The sequence below is a fragment of the Prunus avium genome, chromosome 5, assembly GCF_965620075.1.
Source record: "Prunus avium chromosome 5, drPruAviu1.hap1.1, whole genome shotgun sequence".
Classification (NCBI taxonomy): Eukaryota; Viridiplantae; Streptophyta; class Magnoliopsida; order Rosales; family Rosaceae; genus Prunus; species Prunus avium.
Window position 1 is genome coordinate 17,962,116 of NC_142288.1, and position 23,853 is coordinate 17,985,968.

The 23,853-nt window shown below is 36.2% G+C and overlaps 1 protein-coding gene, 1 long non-coding RNA gene and 1 pseudogene across 3 annotated transcripts; 2 read left to right on the top strand and 1 right to left on the bottom strand.

Annotated features, from left to right (window-relative positions):
* The first annotated feature begins 47 nt into the window (after positions 1-47).
* Positions 48-3,392, top strand: LOC148294439 (F-box/FBD/LRR-repeat protein At5g22700-like; annotated as a pseudogene).
* Positions 3,393-3,696: 304 nt separating this feature from the next.
* On the bottom strand, positions 3,697-6,352 carry LOC110754523 (coiled-coil protein). The gene is made up of 3 exons (XM_021955590.2): positions 6,090-6,352; positions 4,957-5,492; positions 3,697-4,243 (listed from the first exon to the last, which is right to left on the bottom strand). Exons 1-3 carry the CDS (start codon positions 6,256-6,258, stop codon positions 3,950-3,952), a joined length of 999 nt encoding a protein of 332 aa, XP_021811282.1. The 5' UTR covers positions 6,259-6,352; the 3' UTR covers positions 3,697-3,949.
* A 12,254-nt stretch (positions 6,353-18,606) lies between these two features.
* LOC110754549 (uncharacterized) lies at positions 18,607-20,913 on the top strand. 2 transcript variants are annotated; one of them, XR_015835821.1, is made up of 2 exons: positions 18,607-18,831; positions 19,831-20,913. It is a non-coding gene; the product is annotated as an uncharacterized LOC110754549 (long non-coding RNA). The 2 variants fall into 2 exon arrangements; XR_002526321.2 differs by having other exon boundaries at positions 20,625-20,913.
* The last annotated feature ends 2,940 nt before the right edge of the window (positions 20,914-23,853 follow it).

Below are 23,853 nucleotides of genomic sequence, written 5' to 3' on the forward strand. Positions count from 1 at the left end.
TTATAGTTATATACGGAGGGTGTTTTGGTAATTTCATCCTCGTTGCGATGGATAGATGGGCTAGCAAGCGAACGAACGACAACTCGTTTGGATTCATTGTTGATGAGGAGAGATCTAGAGTTTGGTCGTTTAGATTCTGCAGAGAGAGGGAGGATATGGACACGTGTCAGGTGATTGGGGAATGTTGGAGAGATCGTCAGGTGGGTCCTGGTGGGTGGGGGTAGCCAATGGGAGTGGAGCTGTCGCCAGAGATATTTTCGCTGTTTATGGTTTTAAATTAAATTTGATTGATTAAAATTTAAAACCAAATGAGATTGCTGGAAATTAACGGGAAATTAATGAGGAAAGAAAGAAATTGGGTTGACATTCCTCTTTCTTCTCCTGGAGGAGGGGGTGGGGCCCACGGTAGTAATTGAGGCATGATGATGGATTGTACTATTTGTCACGTGCAAAAGAAGTCGGCTGGCTTTTGATTTGCTAAATAACAAAAATGGTTATCAGCTCGTTTGTGAGTGATTCTAGATAGGTCAGAATCACTTCTAGTGTTTGTTTGACATTACTTATTTGGGGTGATAAGTGATTTTTTAAAAAATTTGAGAAGCCTAACCCGTTTGATAAACTATGAGAAAATCACTTATTGTTAAAAATTGATGTGAGAGAAAGCCATAAGGGAAAGCAGCTAATGAGGTGCTTTCATTTTCTGATTATGTAGGAATCAGTTTCGAAGAGACGCTTGGTTTAATGATTATGTGGTAATCATTCTTTGTTTATGCGAGATCAGTACCAACAACACTTTTAACAAAAAGTTTACCAACACCAAACTGCTTTCTCTCATAACTAATTTCTTTCACAACAAATCTGACAGCGATTATTTTCACAACACAGCAATGTCAAACTGGCCCTAGTGATTATGGGGAAAAGCACATTTCGTCTGCTTCTCCATAAAATCACTTAAAACCACCTAAGGGCTAGTTTGAGACTACTTCTCTAAGAAGCACTTCTACTTATACGCGCTTTTATTATAAAGACGTTGAAATTTTCATAAGAAATCGAAGTGCTTCTTGGAAAAGCACTTGGGAGTGTTTCCTGAAGAAGCACAGGTAGATGCTTCTCCATAAAGCACTTCTACGACCCAAAAGCGCTTATAAACGTTTCAGCCAAACGCTGTTAAAAGTTCTTTTGGTTGTCAAAAAGCGTTTTTAACTGTTCCATAAGCATTCCCAAAAGTGATTATATGGAGAAGTGATTCTCCATAAAAGTGAATTTTGGCCTATTTATAATCACTCACAAACAAGTAAATAGAGTGTGCTACTATTTCCATCTTCTGTCCTATTTCTTTACCCACTTTATCTTCAAAATTTTAAAGACAAACTTACTTCTTTATAGAATGACTTCTAAGGAGACCTAAAATTTACAGGAAAAAAAACCCAGAGTCGATTAAAGAAAAATTCAACACTTCTGCATCCTTTCTTCTTCTTTCTTTTCTCTCACCTCAAAATTTCTTTTCACATATCAAAATCTCTTTTTGCTGATTCTCCAAAATCCAGGTCTGGAACTACGTATGGTACCACTTCAAAAGGGTAGCAAAGCCTATATCAAAACCATTTCCTTCTCATCCCGAGAAGTCACAAACTTTATGTCTATGTCTCGAGTATGGAGTCTAAACCCGAATATGATGAGAACTAAAAACAAAAAGGACATTGCTCAAAGATATTAATCAAGCGAAAGTTGTGGCCATCAATTAGCTTTGCAATGATTATAAAAAAAAAAAAAAACAATCGATCGAGAAAGAGTGATGCTTGCAAAGATATTAAAAAGAGGAAAAACAGAAGGGATAGGAGTTTCATCGTGAGTAGGAGGAGAGAGAGTTCTGGATAAATGTTTGAATTAATAATTAAAGGGTATTTTAGGAATAATGATGAGTGAAAAGATAGGATTGTATTTACATGGTGAGTAAGCAAATAAGGTGAGTGAAGAAATAGAATATGGGATGGAAATAGCAGCAATCATTTTATATATGCATAAAAAGTGAAACATTCAATAACCTTCAAAATGCTATTGATGAAGTAAAATATTGAAATACAAAGATTTGACTGAAAGACGGTAAATGAGTAAAACAATACTCAATAAAAAAAAACTCTCGACAAAAAAAACTCAATTAAAAAAAAGAGCAGTTAAAAAATTAAATTAAAAATTAAAAAATAAAGAAGAAAATGTGTAGAAGAAGAGCAGTTAAAAATATTATATAGAACCAAGGTGGTTGGTGTGAGTGGTTCGGCACTCTCATTCCTTAAGAGAGGTCAGGGGTTCGATCCCTGCTCTCGTACGGAGTCACCACTTTGGCCAACACTTTACCCCTTACGGGCCGACCCGGTTGTGGTTAAGGCTTAAAGGTGCAACCCATAGTTGGGGCCCATCCAGGACCACCTCATGGTTTAGACAAAAAAAAAAAATATTATATAGACAACACTCAATTTAAAAAATATATATATGTACAATTACCAAGTTGAATGAACCCGAGGGAGATCAAAATCTTACCAATTAAACTAATTGAAGTATGTAATTTTTTTTTTTGGTTGGGATCGACATATGTAACTTGAAAATTTTATTTATGTATATTATTGTGCTTTACTCTTTTTATGTTTTGTCACTTGTTAGAGCAAGAACAACATGGTGGACAGCATCAGTGAGATGCCCCGTTAAATTCTTGATAGTATTTTGTCTCTCTTGCCGCTAAAGGAAGTAGTAGCTACTAGTGTTCTTTCAAAATACTGTCAGTATTTGTGGGCGTCTACAAAGACACTTGATTTTGATGCTGGTAAAACTTTGTTCGGCTTCATAGACCTCAGTCGAACATTACAAGATGAGAAAAGCCTTGGTTACGTCAATTGGGTCAATCATGTGGTGGAACAACATACTAGCCTTAACATCGAACTATTTAGGGTTTGCTTCGATCTAGATCGCCGCTTTACAAGTTCCATCGATAACTGGATTCAATTTGCATTGAAAAAGAGGAGTTCAAGTGCTTGTGTTGGATTTTGTTATGGTACATGGTGATGTGAGCAGAGATTTTTATACATTTCCCCGCAAACTATTAGGTCTCGAAGAAGAGTTTGCTTCATTGCACTACAATGGACTTAAGTCCCTCAAAGTTCTTTATTTCCAAAATGTTGACGTGACTGGAGAAATTCTTGAGTACTTCTTGTTACATTGTCCAGTTCTTGAACGATTATCAGTGTGTATGGTCAGAAGCGTTGAGATTCGTGACAAACCTTGTTTCATTTATTCAATCTGGCTCTACAATAAACTTGCTTATCAGTAATGTACCCTTTCTGGTTGAGGTATCCAATGATGGTTGGAGTGCCACCACACCACAGGGACTTCATTGCTAATATCCCTTTTACTAGTTTCACTCAATTAAGTTTGTCACTCCCACTAGTAATGGACATGAGAATACAAATTCTATATGATCGATCACATAATATATTAGCAACCAATCCAGAAGATTCTCAGTTTTGATTGGATTCCAGCCCATGAGGTTCCATAATAATCCATTCAGAATGATTTGAAACATGTTCTGGGTAGAAACAAAATAATAACAAAAGAGAAGTATTTATTCCAATTCCTAGCTATAATTTCAAATTAATCTCTTTTTTCGGATGGAACCCATGATATTCTGAGTCCCACTTCAGGATAGAGGTCAACAAAAACTTGTGAAAATATATTTGAGCTCTGTAGTATCTTACATGTGCATAATCTTAATCAGTAAAAAAGATTAACTTTTCAAGTATTCTTAAGATGTTTCTGTTGAAAAAACCAGCAAACAACTAAAACAAGGTGCTGGTTACACATAATGTACATAGAAAGTAGGTATATGCTAGACCACTAGGTTATTTAAAAAGAAAAAAAAACTCTCAAGAACTAGGATTATATGCACTCTAAGTTCTACTTAATCCTCAGCAAAGTACTTCTCCTCAGCGTCATGGTTGGCTTCCCTCTGCCAGTGATCATCCAAGGTCTCGTCATTGTCGATTTTTGAGTAATCTAGATACTCATTATCTTCTCCCAACAAAAACTTCTGCTGCATGATGTGGGTGAACTGATCCATCTGATCTTGCAACTCTGCTGCAGATACAGTTGCTTGCTCACTGCGCTCTTCTGTGATGGTTTGAGCACCATTGGGCGCATCCAGACTATCCCCAGTTTGAGCACCATTGGGTGCATCTGGATGATCCATGAGCACCTATAAGAGACAAGGCAAACTAAAAACGTCAGAACAACCTGCAAGCTATGTTGTAGCAACTAACAAGAGCCAAGTAGATATCTAAATCATTAGAAGCATTTAAATCATACAAGAACCAAAGAACAAAACATCATAAAAAAGCATTTTCACCAAATTGGTTGAGATTACTATAACTTTAAAGTTTCATCAGTATAGCACATAGTATTAGAATAAAAACAATGATGCTCACTGGATAGACCACTGACATAAAAAATAAAACCAAAAGTAACTAGTAGCACCACTACCTTACCCTTGTCCATTTTTCAATAATTATTTAGAATCCAACTCGAATTCTAGAGATAAGGCAATCAAGGTGTTCTTCCATAAGGCATCAGATATTTTGTCACTACAGTGATACTTAACAGAAGAAAACCATAGTAAGAGAGAGGGATCTGAAATCTTATGTAATAGCCATTGATTCTCATCATAACCCACTTCTTTTAAAAAGTATATATTATGCACTAGTTTTTGGTCATTACATATCTCACCAGACAAAACTCCAAAATTCAACAAAGAGAACACAGACAATCACTATCACCATATTGTTTTCATGTTTTATCATGGAATGTGGCAGTCAGCACAAATATTGAAATATACATAGATAGAATGTGGCAGTCAGCAAACAATACTTCTTTAATTTCGCAAGAACAACTTTTAATTGTTTAATAAGTTACCTCTGCAGATTGTGCACCCCTGTTAGCCTTCTTAACTTCTTCTTCCTCTTCCTCCTCCTCTTCCTCTTCTTCTTCTTCCTCCTCCTCCTCCTCCTCCTCTTCTTCTTGCTCTTCTTGCTGGTTTCTCTCACCACCGACCCAATCACTCTCAGAAACACCCAACCTTTGCTGCTCCCCTCTAATCTTTGCAACCAAGATTGCTTCCTCTGCCCTCCTCAACAACGTGTCTGACCACCTCTCCCCAGGTCTGGCCATGCTCCTTCCAATCGGATCCTGAAACTTCCCTACATACTCGTGATGCAAGTATGGCTCCCTCTCCCTCATGGCATCTTCTGAGAAATAATGCCCGTCAAATATCAGTTTATTCAGATATGCTCGCCTCCGGTTCTTGACTGTAACTGACCTTGACTTCAATTCATCTGACGTTGGGCTCATTAAACTTCTAAGATGATTCACATGCCAATTGATTTCATAATCATCTTTAAGCACGTCAAACTCCTGGAGCTCATCAAAAGTCAATTTCGATCCATAACGTTCTGAAAAAACAAATCAAGAAAAGGGTATTAGCAAAAGTGGAATTGAATTGAATTTGAACTGTTAGATTACAAAAGAAATAGTTCTGCCTAATTTCCAATGAATCGGAAGCACTGCAGCATAGCAATCAACATACATTTTGGCATCTTATATTTCCTGTCATTCGAATCCTCAAACAATGATAATATGCACTCAACCTGAGGCTAATTACTCATACGAGTCTTTGCTTTGGCTTGCTTAAGTGAGATTAACAAAAGCAAGAACCTCGAGAAACACGTCAACTTCAAAGTTAGATTCTTTATCTTTTTCTGCTCAGTTCTCTGAGCATACAAATAAAGAGGATTGTGGAAAGAAAAAGAAAAATCTCCTTTCAGTGGTTTTAAACGCAGCTGAGCTAAACCTAAACAATCTTCCTTCTTTCTCCTTGATCTTCTCGAAAACGAAAGGAACAATTTTCATCTTTTCAACTTTACACTAATTTGTCCAGAAACCAATCATCAAGTCAGGGTTTTACTTCAAAACCCTAATTGAAAACTTTCAGGGTTAGAATATACCAACATAGAAAGCTCGGAGAGTAGGAGAGAGAGAAATCGGGGTACCTAAGAAAACAGCGACGTCGCGACAGAGGAGGTCGAGGAGTATGGCCTTGCGCTGTGAGGGATTGACGGTGTTGGAGTGTAAGGCACGAGGGAAGTAGAGGCCCTCCATTGACGATAGCCTCTCCGATATGCTCTCCATCGCTTCGCTTCTCACTGCCTTTCTCTCCATCTTTGCTCTCTTCCTCCTCTCTCTCTCACTGAAATTTCTGGGTTCGACCAACACGTGAGGATCGCGTGGAATAAAGTTGTCCCCTTTGGGTGTGGTCTTAGGGGGTGTATCAATTGGGATTTTAATAGATTGTAATTACATGATTTTAATGTAATGGATTTTAGCCGAATTTGTAATTATATGATTTTACTTATGATTTTAATAGGTTGTAATTACATGATTTTACTTATGATTTTACGATGGTGTATTTAATTGAGATTTTAAAATATTATTTTAGGACAAATAAGTCTTGTGGTATTCCATTAAGACTAGGCAAAACGACACTTGTAGTCCCTGTGATTTCCAACTTTTACCACTAAGATCCCAGTGGTTTCAATTTCGTCACTCTTGCTTGTTTGGTTTAGGATTCCAAGCAATTCGAGGACACTTCTCAATTTCCGTCAGATTCCTTTTAGTTATTGAATAAGTGGAGGGGCATTAAGGTAAAATCACTTGTAATTCATAGCACATGTGCCCCTAAAATAACCTAGCATTCTCATTCTTCTTACTACAGAGAAAGAGAACACAAATGCTCGAATCCTCAAACACAAATTAGGGATTTCTTTTGGGCCTTTTAGGGTTTAATTAAAAAAATTCTCATATCTGCGTTAAAGTTAATTGATTGAAGGAGCTGGTTACACAACCAAAATGACGAAGAGCATAGGAGAAGGCAGGGGAAGCTTGAACAAACCAAGTTAGAAAGAGCTTGATTATTGGGAGTTTCACTAAAACACCCAAAATGGGGGTTGAAATTATAAAAAAACCCAACACTCAAAACACTTTATAAACACACCCAAAACCCATCATTACACACACACAAGACCCATTTATAAACACACCCAAAAAATATACAATTGTTGATTTTGGGGTTGCTTTTGGGTGTGTTTCTATGTTTAAATAGTGCGTGGGTTTTTTTATAAATACATGTCTAGGATTGGGTTTATTTATAATAATCTATTGATTATTTAACTTAGTTTCAATTTGGTATAGGGGCTTTCAATGGTTAAAGTGTTTGTTGCTTTCAATGCTTTGTTTTTTCGATTGTCTGCAATGTTTTTTCGATTGGCTAAAATAGGAACTATAGGAACTGTAGAGGTTCCTGTAGAGCTAGCTGGGAATGTCATCAATGAAGAGGGTAATGAAGAAGAAAATAGTGAAGAAGAGAGTACAAAAGAAGACATTGATATTGATGGTAGAAGAAGAAGATTAGAATTTGAAGATAGTGCTGATGAATCAGATAAGGATATTTATGAGAGTGACAATGATGCTGCTCTAGATGACAACAACAAATTTGATGTAAATCTTCAGTCCAATTTTGGGAGAGTAGGAAATACTTATCTCCCTAAAGATTTTATGGCTGCTGCTTGTGAAGAAGACAGTGATACAAACTCTGAGAAAAGATTTGAATCTCCTATTACTCTTCAGATGAGGAAGGTGAAAGAAAGAGAAAATTTCCAAAGTTTTGTAAGTCTGATTTGGATAACCCTAAATTTGAGAAGGGAATGTTATTTGGAAGCAAGGAAGACTTGAAAAAAGCTGTGAAAAATTATGCAGTGCAAGGCAATTATCATATTAAATTTGTGAAAATTGATAAGAGGAGGATAACTGCACAATATACAAATTGCACGTGGAAAATGCATGCTTATTTTATGCAGATTGAGCAAACCCTGCAAATCAAGACGTTTATTGATAAACACATTTGTCATTGAAACCCTACTAACCCATATGTGAACTGTGTGTTCATTGCTCATAAGTACTTAGATCATATCATGGAGGAGCATGATATAAAGTAAAAGCATTTGAGGAAGACAGTGAAGAGGGACTTAGGGTATAATGTGTCCGATAGTCAATGTGCAAGAGCTAAGAACAAGGCCAAATAGATTAGATAAGGGACTTATAAGGAGCAATACTCAAGGTTACGAGAGTATTGTGATGAGGTCAGAGCAACTAATGTTGGAAACACAATGAAGATATGTAAGGCAATCTCCAGCCATGGGCTAAACAAAATTTTGGCCAAATTTGGAGTAGCCCTCCAACCGGGCCACGTAGCCTTGCAAGCCTAGGCCAAATTTTTTGTGGGACCCATACATGTGCTTTTGAAGAAGATAAATTATCAAGTGTGGGCAAGAGCACGAATCATCTCATGCAAATGCATATCTAACAGCCAACATTAAAAGCGTTGACATCATGACGTTAGTATATATATATATTAAAGCCTTTTTAAATGTTTTCAATTCATGTTATTTAAGAAAAATTTATAAAAAATTATTGGTCATGACCGTTGGAGGTCAGACCATTGAAACCCATCCATTTTTTTAAAAAAATGTGGTCACCTTTTTAAATGTTTTCAATTTGTGTTATTTAAGAAAAATTTATAAAAAATTATTGGTCACGACCGTTGGAGGTCAGACCAATGAAACCCATCCATTTTTTTTATTTATAAAATGTGGTCACCATTTTAAATGTTTTCAAGTGTTGTTTTTAAAAAATTATAAAAAATTCTTGGTCACGGAATATTGTCTCTAAATAGTAGTTTAATTAAATTAAATAATACATAGTTGTGGAATATACGAGTGTTGTACCATAGTTTCTCTCAAAATAATAAAATATGAAGGACCCTAAAATATAGCCCTGCATGGCTAGATATGGAAAAATTTAACCCTGCACTATTCTTTAAAAAATTAATATTTTGGAGGGCTAAATTTTTAGCCCTGTACTACATTTAGCCCTATGACTGGAGATGGCCTAACATCCCGACCCAAATTTAAGTTTTGGTTTAATTTAATTATAAAATTACAATTTTGCCCTCGGGGATAGGGTTATTTTGGTCATTTTTTAATCCAGAAGTATTTTAGGGAAATGAATGGTATCATGACGTAGATTGCGTCGAGATGAGTTCGTAGACACGTAGTGGGATCAAATTGGAGTTGTAACAAAAAAATTACGATCAAAGGAAGCATAATGGCAAAACTTTAACTATTTCGAAAATGATTTTTAAAAATCTGATTTCCTTTCTTCTCCTCTCTCTCTCTCTCTCTCTCTCTCTCTCTCTCTCTCTCCCTCTCTCCCTCCCTCCCCTTGGTCTTCTTCTCCCACTCGAAACCCCCTGTTACTGTTCACCAACAGCCTTTTGGCCTCCCGCCGCCACCACAACCCACCTCTGGCCACAAGGCCAATACCAAAAGGACCACCTCCACCTCCTCTATCCATCCCACCCATTTCCAGCCACAGCCGCCGCTGACAGCAGCCGAAATATCGCGGAAACTGACCGATTTTGACTCAAAACTTCCTATGTTCGTTCCGGCCATTCCGGCAACCAATTTCTTCGATCTACGTATGCTTTTCCATACTCTCAATGTGTTCTAGCGCATGGTTGGGTTGATTAGGATCAATTTTTGCGATTTGGAACTCAAATTATCCCTTAAAGTGGCCGGTTTTGGGCAAGTTTCGGTCACTTTTTGCCCATGGTCCAAGAACAAAAGTTGCTTCATTCGTTGTCCTGATCATGTAGGTATAGGTCTTGACTGGCGGTTTGGAGATTTTCCAGTCATCTGAATTTCTCTAGGCACCCACACGCTGCCGACGCGTGGGCACTGTTTGGGTGACCCATTTGGTCCTAAAATGATTCTCATGTCGCCTTGAGCACAACGATATGCTCGAATTTGAATTTGGTTATCGTTTGACTGTCCATCAGATTACGCATATTAGGCGTTATCCGGGTTCGATATGTTCGGACCATTGGATCGACTCCATTTTCATATATGTTGATCTAGACACCTCTAGTATCGTGTATAAATTCGCGGATTGTGAATTGGAGTCCCATATGCTCCGATTCAATGACTCAAAGTTTGGGTAAAACGGTAACCGTCCGATCGTGGAATCGCGAGCGATCCAACCATTCAATTTGGACCAAACCTGTAGGACATGTATATTAAACCTTGTTGAACCCATAGGAACTTTCGGATTGGAAATAGGAGGTCATGGGTCCCAAAGGCCCGGTTGACCAAATTTAGAAAGTTTGACCACTCGGTTGACCGAGCGTCTTCCGAGGCTATTCCATCACCCAGAACACATAGTCGGACCTTAAGAACTTCTCGTTCGACGTACACAAACTTGAATCCTGGGAAACTAGGAATTCTATTTAAATTTCTCGTTTGAGGTATGTTATGTTAATCTCGCCCTCGTGTTTTTAAATAGCTGCTCCGGCAACTTGTACTCAGCAGACGGGACTCTCTCAGAGTCGAGCAACGTGGGACTATTTGGAGATTTTCCGGTCATCTGAATTTCTCTAGGCACCCATGCGATACTGGCGCGTTTGGCGGCGCGTGGGCACTGTTTGGGTGACCCATTTGGTCTTGAAATGATCCCCATGTCGTCCCGAGCACGACGGTATGCTCGGATTTGAATTGGTTATCGTTTGACTGTTGATCAGATTACGGATATTAGGCGTTATCCGGGTTCAATATGTTCAGACCATTGGATCGACTTCATTTTCATGTATGTTGATCTAGACACCTCTAGTATCATTTATAAATTCGCGGATCATGAATCGGAGTCCCGGATGCTCCGATTCAATGACTCAAAGTTTGGGTAAAATGGTAATCGTCCGATCGTGCAATCGCGAGCAATCTGACCGTTCAATTTGGACCAAACTTGCAGGACATGTATATTAAACCTTGTTGAACCCATAGGAACTTTCAGATTGGAAATAGGAGGTCATGGGTCCTGAAGGCCCGGTTGACTAAATTTAGAAAATTTGACCACTTGGTTGACCGAGCGTCTTCCAAGGCTATTCCATCACCCAGAACACATAGTTGGACCTTAAGAACTTCTCGTTCGACGTACACAAACTTGAATCTCGGGAAACTAGGAATTCTATTTAAATTTCTCACTCGAGGTATGTTATGTTAATCTCGCCCTTGTGTTTTTAAATAGGTACTCCGACAACTCGTACTCAGCAGGCGGGACTCTCTCAGAGTCAAGCAGCGTGGGACTACTTGGAGATTGTCCGGTCATCTGAATTTCTCTAGGCACCCACATGCTGCCGGGGCCTTTGGGGGTGCATGGGCACTGTTTGGGTGACCCATTTGGTCCTAAAATGATCCCCATGTCGTCCTGAGCACGACGGTATGCTCGTATTTGAATTTGGTTATCATTTGACTGTCAATAAGATTATGCATATTAGGCGTTATCCGGGTTTGATATGTTCGGACCATTGGATCGACTCCATTTTCATATATGTTGATCTAGACACCTCTAGTATCGTTTATTAATTCGCGGATCGTGAATCAGAGTCCCGGATGCTCCGATTCAATGACTCAAAGTTTGGGTAAAACGGTAACCGTCCGATTGTGCAATCACGAGCAATCCGACCGTTCAATTTGGACCAAACTTGCAGGACATGTATATTAAACCTTGTTGAACCCATAGGAACTTTCGGATCGGAAATAGGAGGTCATGGGTCCCGAAGGCCCGATTGACCAAATTTAGAAAGTTTGACCACTCGGTTGACCGAGCGTCTTCCGAGGCTATTCCATCACCCATAACACATAGTTGGACCTTAAGAACTTCTCGTTCGACGTACACAAACTTGAATCCCTGGAAACTAGGAATTCTATTTAAATTTCTCGTTCGAGGTATGTTATGTTAATCCCGCCCTTGTGTTTTTAAATAGGTACTCCGGCAACTCGTACTCAGCAGGCGGGACTCTCTCATAGTCATGCAGCGTGGGACTACTTGTGAGTAGACTTTGTTTTCATATAATAAGCATTATTTTATAACAGAAAAACTATGCATAATGGTTTACTCGTTTAATGAGTTTATTATATAATAAAATGTTGAAACTTGATATTTTTGTAAAGTAATTGCAATATATTTGGATTTTGGCTTATTGCGAGTATCTTGAGTTGATATATATTATTTTCGAGAATTTCTATCTATGCTTGGTTATGTGTGGGGTACGTGGGTTTTGGTAATGAGATGATGGAAAGAGAGTGGATTATAGTTTATGTCAATTTGAAAAGCTATAAGCACTACCCTATGTACCTACCTGGATTTGAAAATTATGAATTGGAAATTGGGAACTATGGATATTTAGATATGTTGGAACCCGGGCACCCTTGACAGAGTGTTTTGTAGACCCTTAGCGGGGTTAGTCTGCGCACATAAGACTTGTCACAGGCATACAAGTATTGAGGATTATGCTATACGTTCTGGTGAGCTAGTCAAATAATCTCCCGGTTGGATTGTTTCCACAGTACAAACTTGGTTGTGGTCACACTTATATATATATATATTCATTCGTTCTTGTTTATCGATGAGGATACTTCCTCGCTCGTCATGCCAACTGGCACGCGTTTCAAGAGAATAGTTTGGGAAAGGTTCGAATGGGAAGAGTAATAAAGTATCATGATGAGATTTCGGATTTCACTATGGTTTTGTTTAAACTATAATATATATATATATATATATATATATATATATATATATATATATATATATATATAGCTACATCAGTTTGAATGCATATTGTTTTCTAAATGGTGGGGTTATATTATGTTGTTTTCAAATGTGAACTAAACTTTGTTTTTATCCACTCACACTTTTCTGTTTTGCGCCCTACAGGCAATAGATAGATTTGAATCGAGCGGCTGAGCCGAGATCCTAACTTCTGAGCTCAATCTCTTGTAAGATGACTTTTCCTTGTTTTATTTCTATTGAACTTTATGTTCCCTTTTGTAAACTGAATTCTGTTAGATATGCTCTGATGTTGCCTATACTAGAGTTGATTATAAGGTCAGAGGCCATTGATGTTAACTGCATGATATCATCTTGTGTATGCAGCCTGTTGAGATGTATAACTGTGTTTTTAACAGGTTGAGAATTTTGGGAATGTCCATTTTTTAAGGGTGACTTTGCCAAAATATCGGCAGAAAGTCTCGTTTCTTTAGTAAGTGGGCCCAACATCAATATGATGTTGGAATTACCACAGGATTTGTCCTAGATTCCGAAGAGTTCGGGGCGAGTCCTGTCAAGATAAGGATGGAGCCTCCTCCACATTTTCAGAGGCTTTATGTATGCCTTGATGCATGGAAAAATGGCTTTCTTGCTGGTTGTAGACTCATCATTGGAGTAGATGGGTGCCACTTGAAGGATCCTTTCGCAGGTAAAGCCTAGTTGTTTCAGTTTCTTTTCCTTCACTTTGTTAGTTGTTAACTTCAAAAAAAAATTTCAGATCAAATCTATTTTCTTTTCCTTCACTTTGTTAATTGACAACTGGGTATCCTTCAAAGAAAAAAAGGCTCTGGTTCTCAAACCAATGCATATGGTTCTCAAATGAATGCAAGAGGTTTTGAAATGAATGCAAGAGGTTCTCAAACCAATGCATATGGTTTTGAAATCAATGTAAGAGGTTCTGAAATGAATGCAAGAGGTTCTCAAACCAATGCATATAGTTCTCAAATGAATGTGCAAAGAAGAAAGCTTCATGTGAGTTTCAGTTCATAATTTTGCAATTTTTTTAACCAACTTCATGTATATTACAATGATTGGTAAAATTATTGTTTTGTGTAGATTAGGAAAAGCTAATCACATGCAACTTTGCAGCAAGGTGTATCGAGTTATGTGAATCCATCTGCTTCTCCCTCTGTGAATCCATCTGCTTCTATGCATCCAACTCCAAGGCAAGGTCCAAGACTGTTGAGAGTTAGCAGTAGTGCTCCGTGGAAATCACTTGGGAAAGCACCAAGGAAGTGAAAGAAGTAGAAATACAACTAAAGTGAAACATATTCATATTCTTGACTATTTTGTGAAGTAATGAAGTTGGGAATATAATTTGAAGTTGGAAATATAAAAGTATTTTGAAGTGTTGGACCTTTCAGTTGCTGGACCTTATGAATTTGAAGTGTTGAACCTTTCAATTGTTGCACCTTTTGAATGTAAAAATATTTTGAATTGCTGCATGTTTTGAATGTGACATCAGTTGTTAACATTCTGAATCTTTTTGGTTGCTGGAACATTTGTTATGTAATAGCATTTTGAAGTTGTTTTGGAATAGAAAGTGACTTGTTTTGGAATTGAATGGGAGCAGCAGATTGATTGTTAGCAGTATTTAGCATTCTATTATATCAAATGAGTAAGCAGGAAATTTATTGTAGCATGAAATTGTCAAGTTTAGTTGTTGAAACACATGTCAATTGAATAAGGCAATTTGAATCAAAATAAAGCTTCCATTCCACATTCCTTGCAAATTTCAAAACCAAAAGAACTACAACATTCAATTTACACACTACAACATTCAGAATACATAACAGATGGGAATGGTGCCAACGTTCAATTTTTTACCAACTTCATAACCACAATCATGATCAAGAACACATAAATTAATAGTAGAAATCCACAAATCAAAAGCAACAAATCCCTAATTCCATTTAGGGAATTTACAGTAGAGTCTTGCAACCTTTTGGGCTTCTGCAATTCATCTTCCAAGCCAACCATTAATGCCTTCACCTCCTCTCATTGCTTCATTCTCTCTGCTTGCTTGATTGAATCTAATTGGTTCATCATCCCAAATAAATCCAGCACAAAAACCAGATTCATCATTTATAACCAAAAATTGACAAAAATAAATTTGCAAATTACATAAGATCTAGTGCATTTCCAGAAAACGTCTCCTGCGAGTCCTATCTGTCTTGGAGATTCCCAATCTCATTTCACCATTACAGAATTGACACCTTGGAACTTGGCCAGAGTTCGACATCTCCCAAACTTCCCCCAAAATCACCTAATTCGAATGGGCAAGGATAAGCCAGTGTTTTGGGTTTATAAGATGGGTGGATTTGACCGTAATGCCCCTCCATGTGAGAGGCACGTGCTCAGGCCCTAACAAAACTAAAAGGAATCTAACGGGAAATTGAGAAGTGTCCTTGAATTGCTTGGAATCCTAAACCATAGTGGCAAAAGTGACGAAATTGAAATCACAGGGACCTTAGTGGTAAAAGTTGAAAACCACAGGGACTACAAGTGTCGTTTTGCCAAGACTAAAAATAAATGGTAAGAGAAATTTGATATCGATGGAGGAAATAACGATGTTAAGATTTTTTAAAGAGAGTGTCAAAATCTATTGGTATTCAATCAAGACTTTAAACAAGTAACAAAAAGTCTTATGGTATTCAAAAACTTTCTAATTTCAAAGGATTTTTTTAAATGTGGAATTGTGTGAGACTTTTTAGTGGGAGGTATAAATACCAAACCCTATCTCAAATCCCACCATAATCCATCAGACTTTTCATGTGAGATTTTTTTTTGTCTACTAGAGAAGATGAACATACATGCATTGAGCTCTTCGTGAACCCTTCTTCCTTCAAATCATGTTGCGCTAATCTTCTTGCCTTGTTGGTTTAAGAAAATCCTGGAAAACTTACCTCTTCTTTTTTCCATTTTAGGGGATCTTTCTAATTGGGAAAGATGTCTTGAGGATAATAGAGTTACGTTGATTATCTTCCAGTTTTCAAATTTCATTGTGTCTTTGTTTATGGCGCATGTTTGGTGTTTACATTGGGCTTGAAACAGGAGTAGGAGTTGAGTCATGGTTATCATCACTCAATGGTTTTCGGCTAGTCAATGGTTTCACGGTTTGACCTTGTTTATTGTGGTTGTTTTTATTTTCTGCAAGCATTATCCTTTTACCCCGTTTGGTTCACGGAATGGATTTGAGGGGAAATCAATTCCCATGTCATTTCCCAAGGAATGGGAATGAAAGATTCCTTTCCCACGTTTGGTAATGTTGGGAAAGTAATCGGGAGATTTCACTTTGTTTCCTTTCCCATGTTTGTTTTGAGTAGGAATGGAAAACAAAATTTGTATAATTTTCCAATTATACCCATATTAAATCAAATAAAAAAAGAATGCATTTAATGATACGTTGTAATTATAAATTGTTCATAGGGACAAAATAGTCATGAAAATTGTGCATTGAATGTTGGCACATTTTCCCAAACTTTCCCATGAGGAGGGAAAGCAAAACCCAAGTTAAGAGGGGGGCATCACTTTCCCCCCTACTTTCCCATGTGCCAGGAATCCGTTTCCCATTCCCGGACTTACCAAACATGGGAAAGCAATTGAATTCCCATTCCTATGCCTCCTTTCCCATGAACCAAACGGCCCCTTTGAGTTATGTAACGTAGCCAAGTTGGAACCCTGTGCAAACTGTCATTCATCAAACTGAATGATTTGGAACTCCAGAATTGTCTTTCTGATGCCATCAAATCAATGTTATTATTTTTTCCTAGTCAATTTAGTGGTAACATTATTTTGTTATAGCATGGAGACGGTCATATCTCAGGAGCTGCACAGTTGGGGGATTATTTAAAAGTCTCCACATCGATTTTGTTCCTTCCAAGAGATGGAACTATGCTTTTATTTATGTTGGTTTTCATCCATGGGAATGCACTATTGTAACCATGAATGTCGTCATTCTTATTTTCATCCTTGAAGGAAACGCATTCTTCTAACCCCATAAAATGACACATCAATATCAAGCTACAACTTGGGAGCAAATACCTTTTTGTCCATGTTGGCTATTGTACTTGTGGATAATACATGGGCTACCTTTTTTTCTTTTCTTTTAAGGGTATGAAACTTTGGGTTCACTATATCTATCGGGCTAGATATTTAAAATAGTTTCAAATTTTGGTTTGGGCTGTAGGCCTATTTAGTCAGGCCCAGATATAAATCTTATGATATAAATCCACGTGGTCCTTTCAAATCTTATAAAATCTTATGATATAATCTTTAAAATCCAAAAGTTAAAAATCCTAATTATACAAATCCATCAATAAAATCCAATAAGTCATTACATTCTAATTAAATCCACTTGATTTTTTTTATCCTTAAATAGTTTTTTAAAATCTCAACTGGATACACCCCATTTAAGTCCTAACTTGAACTTGAGATTTAAGTCCCGACTTGCACTTGGGGTAGGGTGTATTCAATTGAGATTTTAATGGATTGTTTCGAAGCTGAAAATTACAGCGATATTCAATTAAGATTTTTAAGTAATCAATAAAAGTCTGGTGGTATTCAATTAGGATTTTTAAATAATCAATACAAGTCTGGTAGTTTTCAATTATGACTTTTAAAAGATAAGAAAAAGTACCATGGTATTAAAAAAACTTACTGATTTTAATGTATTTCATTAAATGATGTATTGTGTGAGACTTTTGAGTGTGTGATATAAATACCAAATCACATAACAAACCCCCACCCTCCTATGCACGATTCTCATATATGCACTCATACTTTTTTTTTTCCCCACTATTTTTTCATGCTTTCTACTGTACAAAAAACCTAAAAAAAAAAATTTCTTAAGAGAGACGATAAAGAAACATTAACAAGAGAGAAGATTTTGCCACTTCTAGAGTTAATGGGCATTTTCCAATGGCTCTTCTTTCCTTGTAGACAAGTTTCTTCATAGCAAAATTATATTTTTGGTACTTTTTTTAGAATCTCCTGCTCTTTGGGGATGAAAATATCAAAAGCACAGATGTTAAGAAGTCATCACATAACATTAATTTTTCAAAATCTGAATTCATGAATTGTTTCAAAATCTGAACAGATGAAACAAACAGTTGTCAAAGTGATTTTTCAAGAATAAATAACGTAAAGGCATAACTACTTTGGTGGCACTCTGGACCACTTCACATATTCGTGATGATTTTCTATCTACATCCTCGATTCAGCTCTGACTTGCTCTCATGCCACAATCATGATATTTCCTTTTATATAGTGTAATGGTATATGACTTCAGGTTATGTATTTATGTGAATGATGCTGGGTGATAGAGTTCAAGCTTGTATAGAAATAGAAGTAAAATCATGTAATTACGATCTATTAAAATTATAAGTAAAATCCTAAGTGAATTAAAATCATAAGTAAAATCATGTAATTGCAATCTATTAAAGTCATATAATTACAAATTCAGCTGAAATCCATCACATTAAAATCATGTAATTACAATCTATTAAAATCTCAATTGAATACACCCCCCTTAGATTAAGTGTGTTTAATTTCAAGTTGGACACAAATGCCATTACGTAACATTTTGTGAATTTTTCAAAGGAAGTATAAGAAATTGAAGTGAGACCATTATGATTATTAGGTAGAATGATAGTATTCGACTTAGTGAATGCGTAGAAAATCGTTTTTGAATTTTTAGCCAAAATGACCAAAAATACCCCTAAGTGTGAAAATTACCAAAATCCCCTTGTAGGCGAAAAAAAGAAGAGAAGAATCTGAAACGTGGAGGACAACATCCCATTCTTCCTCCCAATTCTTTCCCCTTGTCTCAAGTTTTCAAATCCACCGTTATAAAAGGATGAGTCACCTAGCCTAAAGTTATAAGTCACCTAGCTTAAGGGATCCTCCCTAATCAATCTGATTTTATTAGAGCTAAGGAAAGTGGGATGAATGGAGGAGACAGTAAGAGGGAGAAGAAGAGGAAGAAGCTTGGAGATGTTCTTGATTTGGTATTGAAAGGTGAGGATATTTATTATTTCAAGTAATTTAATTTTTATAGTTGTTTCGAGTCTTTTGAGAAGTAGGTGTGAAGTTTGGAGTGAGTTCGAAGCTATAGGAACGATTGGTGAGTTAGGATGGATGAAATCAACTTTAACCAAATATGGAAATTTGCTTTTTCTGGAAATATTCAGTACACGAGCCTCACTTTGGCTATCTTTTTCTCCTAATCCTTTGAGTGTTTGAGGATTTCATTTGTTGGGTTTTAAACTAGACTTGTCAAGGAACAAAACGCAATTGGTTTCGTCGAATTTAGTTAAGTTTTGTTATGTCAAATGCGGCTGCAAATGTTTGGAGAAAAATATGTTTTTTTTGTGCAGAGTCTGCAGAAAACCTGCCATGAGCTCAACTTTGGAGCTTGATTTCTCTTTCGTTTTAGCTCCGTTTTGAGTGTGGTTTGTTGGGTTAGAAACTAGAGATAACATGCTTTAAAATTGTTATAAAATTTTCCTTTCTCACTGAAGTTTTGTCAGTCACAATGAAGCACACAAATTGGGAAGAAATAGGATAAATTGCAGAATTTTGGAGAAGATGAACAGTAACCTTAGCTAAGAGAACTCGCATCTTCGGCGAGTTGTGGCTGTTCCGACAGCTTCCGACGCCATATTTTTAGTCATTCAACTCAATCCGAGTCCGATGGTATATGTTTTGAGTCAATCCGAGGTTGTGCATCTTGGTGGATTTTGTTTGAAGTGTCAGTTGATGTGAGGCCCACAAAACCCAAATAGTGACTTTTGGACAACGGGTGTCATTGGCCTTGTTTCGGTGTTGACAAGGTGTATGACACAATTTTAGATTATTTTGGATGAGATTTGACTGCTTTGGACCCTAAGTTGGTCCCAAGGGCATTTTTGTCATTTTCACATAGAATTTTTAAAATGTGTAAGATTGAGGTTTACTGGTCTTAGGTGAAATAGAGCAAAGACTGCTCAATAATAATTTGGATTTGGATTTGTTTAGGAATTGGATCAAAAGTGTAGATTCGACGAATGCGAGAACTTCCGAATGGTAAATTAGTACTTTAGCTAGCTGGACACGAGGAAAAGTTTCCTGATTTCTCGATGATTGGGCTATGTCACTTTTAATCTTGGTGCTTATATATAGTACTATAAATATGAATATTATTGTTGTTTTGCTCGATGAATATTATTTGATGTTTGATGAAATACTATTTGATGTCATGTGAATATTATTATGGATGTTGCTCTATGGATATTATTTGATATTAAGTGATTATTAATGTGATTAAACTTGAAATATTATTTTTATTATCTCTATTATTATTCCACAGAGATAAATGATATTTGAATTGCATTACATATACATCATAAATACGGTTTTGTTTTGGATTTGTGTTTGGCTCGAGGTATATCTAAGGGGTGGGAGAAGGCCTTAGATATGTTTTAGTAAAAATGTGGAATATATTTAGGTGACAAGAGTAGGGCCAGAATATAGTTAGGTGATGGGAGTAGGGTCTTTAATTAAAAGTGAAAGTTATGAATTCGTAAATAAAAAATGGGGTTAAGGGATGGATGGGCGCTAGTTCATATTTTAGGGTATTCGGAGTCACAGTGGTAATACGTATGGTATGGGACATACACGCTTATTGTCCTAAGGTATGAATTAATAGGATTATAAGACAGTGAGCCCATGGCATCATTGCATATGCAAATTTATTTATCTATTATGGACTGGTTGTATAATTTATGTATCTTGTGTTGTTTGATGCATGACACTTTGATTAACTGTGATAGTTGACCTTGAGGGTTTTAATGGTACTATACTGGGCATTAGAAGGCTCATCCCCTAACAGATTGTGCAAGATTCAAGGCGAAGTTTGAGGAAGCGAGCTTCAACCAAGCTACTAGGCTTTTGTTGTTGATTTGTGTAATTAATATTTGTAAGTAGTCAACCATTTGATAAGGATCCTAGTGTGTATTTAACTACGAGCTACTGCGACTTTAATTCTGTGTTATTAAGTGAATTTGTATTATTTGTGGCTCTATTTCTCATCATATTATGGTTGTAGGATTTTATTATTAACTATGGTATGACTCATACCCTGATTCAGGAATATTCTTTATTCTCGAATCGAGTCGTGACATGTCGATAGCCGTAAGACTTAGGGTTGTCAAGCTCTCGAACAAGTGAACTATAGAGCTTGAAGCTGGCCCGAGCAAGTGAACTGCGGGACCCAATGTCGCAAAGTAATCAACCCTGGACCTGAAGGCCTTTTGCGCAAAATTAAAGTAAAAATGAATCATAATTGGAAGATAAACAAATTGATTATATTTCAAATATAAAATAATGGTCAAAACAATAATTTTCATACATGGGGAGATTGATTTCATTTTTGTCAAGAGCCAAAAGGACAAGATGAAAATAGTAGGTCAGATGGAAGTGTCACTTGAGATTATTCAAAACTTACATGAAAGGTGGGTTTAGGGTCAAAATTGTAACCCAAAACACTTGTGGGCTTGTCTGATATGTACTCTAAGGCCATCTCCAACCCATGAGGTCAAACCCAAAATATTCCAAATTTTAGCTCAATTTCCCTCCCAATCCAAGAAAATTAAAGGGCCAAAATTTGGGAAAACCCAAACTTGGGGCTAAATACCTCCAACTATTGCCTGAATTGGAAACTATTTCGGTGGAGCCCACTAAAAGCTGACGCAAGCCATATGTAAGCAGCTGTGAAACAAGCCCGCGTTGCTGCTATTGTTGCAGACCTCCTCGCCCCACGTGTCGTGTGCATGTGATGTAGTCGTTGGAATCCACCCTTCTTTTTTTTTTCCAATAGTAACCAAAATCAACGATCTAGATTAAATTCAAGTTATTTTAACGGTAAAAATAAAGATTCAACAGCTGAAATTTAAATCCAACGGTTAAAATAATATTTTTAATTAATCTAAATCATATCCAACCCCAAAACTCACTTCAAACTCTATAAACACCCACCCATTTCAATTTTTTTGGAATTTCAATTTCTTAAGGTCAAATTGTTAAAAAAATAAATAAATTTATAAAGTTATTTTAAAATATTAAATGAAGAAAAGTTATCCATTTTATATAATAAAAAAAATTAGACTTAAACTATTCTTAAACAATTTAATAAAATTGTGGATTTAAAATTTGAATCTTTAGGGTTAAGGGAAAAAACGGTTTGAGTCCGGATAAAACCCAAATAGTTACTTTTGGGAGGGGAAAAATTTGGGTTTAGTGATGGTTTTAGGCCATCTCCAACTCATGAGGCCAAACCCAAAAAATCCCAAATTATTGCCCAAAACTTATCCCAACCCAAGAAAATAAAGGGGCCAAAATGTGGGAAAACCCAAACTGGGGGCCAAATGGTAGTCCATCTATTGTCTGGACCCAAAAAAAAAAAAATTAGTGGAGCCCACCTGTTGCCTCAACACCCCATGTGCAAGCTTTCATTGTTGGGGCCTACCAACAGCCCATGTGTTGGTTATTAAAGATTATGCTTTGCTTGGCTTATAGTGATGTTATTTGTTTATTTTTATATATTCTAATATTAACTTAAATCAATGATATATATTAAATCTAAACTATTTTAACGGTTAAAAAAAAGACCCAACAGCTGAAATTTAAATCCAATGATCAAAATAATATTTTAATTTAATCTAAATCAGATCCAATCCAAAACTCACCCCAAACTCTATATATACCCACTAATTTCTCAAATAATGTACCAAAAACATTATATTTGTGGAATTTCAATTTTTTTAGGTCAAATTTTTCAAAAAATTAAATTATGAAGTTATTTAAAAAGATTAAATGGAGAAAAGTTATTCATAAAAAAAATAGACTTAAATCATTCTTAAACAATTTAATAAAGTTGCGGACTTAAAATTTGAATCCGGAGTGTGGGGAGAAAAAATGATTTGAGTCCAGACAAAACCCAAATAGTTACTTTTTGGGGGATGAAAATTTGAGTTTAGCTCCAAATGGGTTGGAGAAAGCCTTACGACCAAAAAAATTGGGTTGGAGAAGGCCTAATTAAGTTGGATGGTTTTACGACAAAAAACGTCGTTTTATTTTTTTTGTTTAAGTAAGTTGGATTTCTTTTATGGCTTATTATCACAAAAGGTCCCTAAGGTTTACGAAACTATCAGATTTCATCCTTAATGTTTTTTTGTGTCATTAGTGGTCCTCAAGGTTAGTATGTATGATCACAAATGGTCCCTGCCGTTAGATTCCGTCAAAAACTCCGTTAGTTTGCTGATGTGGCATATATATATATATATATATATATCACAAAACATCCCTGAGGTTTACACACCTATCACAAATGGTCCCTGCAAATTTTTTAAATTTAAAATTCATAAAATTTTGGTTTTATTTTTTAAATTATTTTAAAATATATATTGTATTTTAAATACACATGACACTATATTATTTTAGATGTGGGCTCCACATAGATGCCACATCAACAAACTAATGGAGTTTTTAAAAAATAATTTAAATTCATAAAATTTAAAAATGAAAAAAACCAAGGGTTTAGGGATTATAAATGGTCCTTAAGGTTAAAATCCTTATATAAATGGTTTTTTCATTTTAAAATTTTATGAATTTTAAATTATTTAAAAAAAACTTCATTAGTTTGTTGGTGTGGCATATATGTGGAGCCCACATCTTCAAAAATATAGTGTCATATGTATTTAAAATATAATATATATTTTTAAATAATATAAAAAAGAAAACCAAAATTTTATGAATTTTAAATTAAAAAATTAAAAAATTTCGCAAGGACCATTTGTGATAGATGTGTAAACCTTAGGGATGTTTTGTGATATGTATATATGCCACGTCAGCAAACTAACGGAGTTTTTGACGGAACCTAACGGCAGGGACCATTTGTGATTATACATACTAACCTTGAGGACCACGAGTGACACAAAAAACCATTAAGGATGCAATCTGATAGTTTCGTAAACCTTAGGGACCTTTTGTGATAATAAGCCT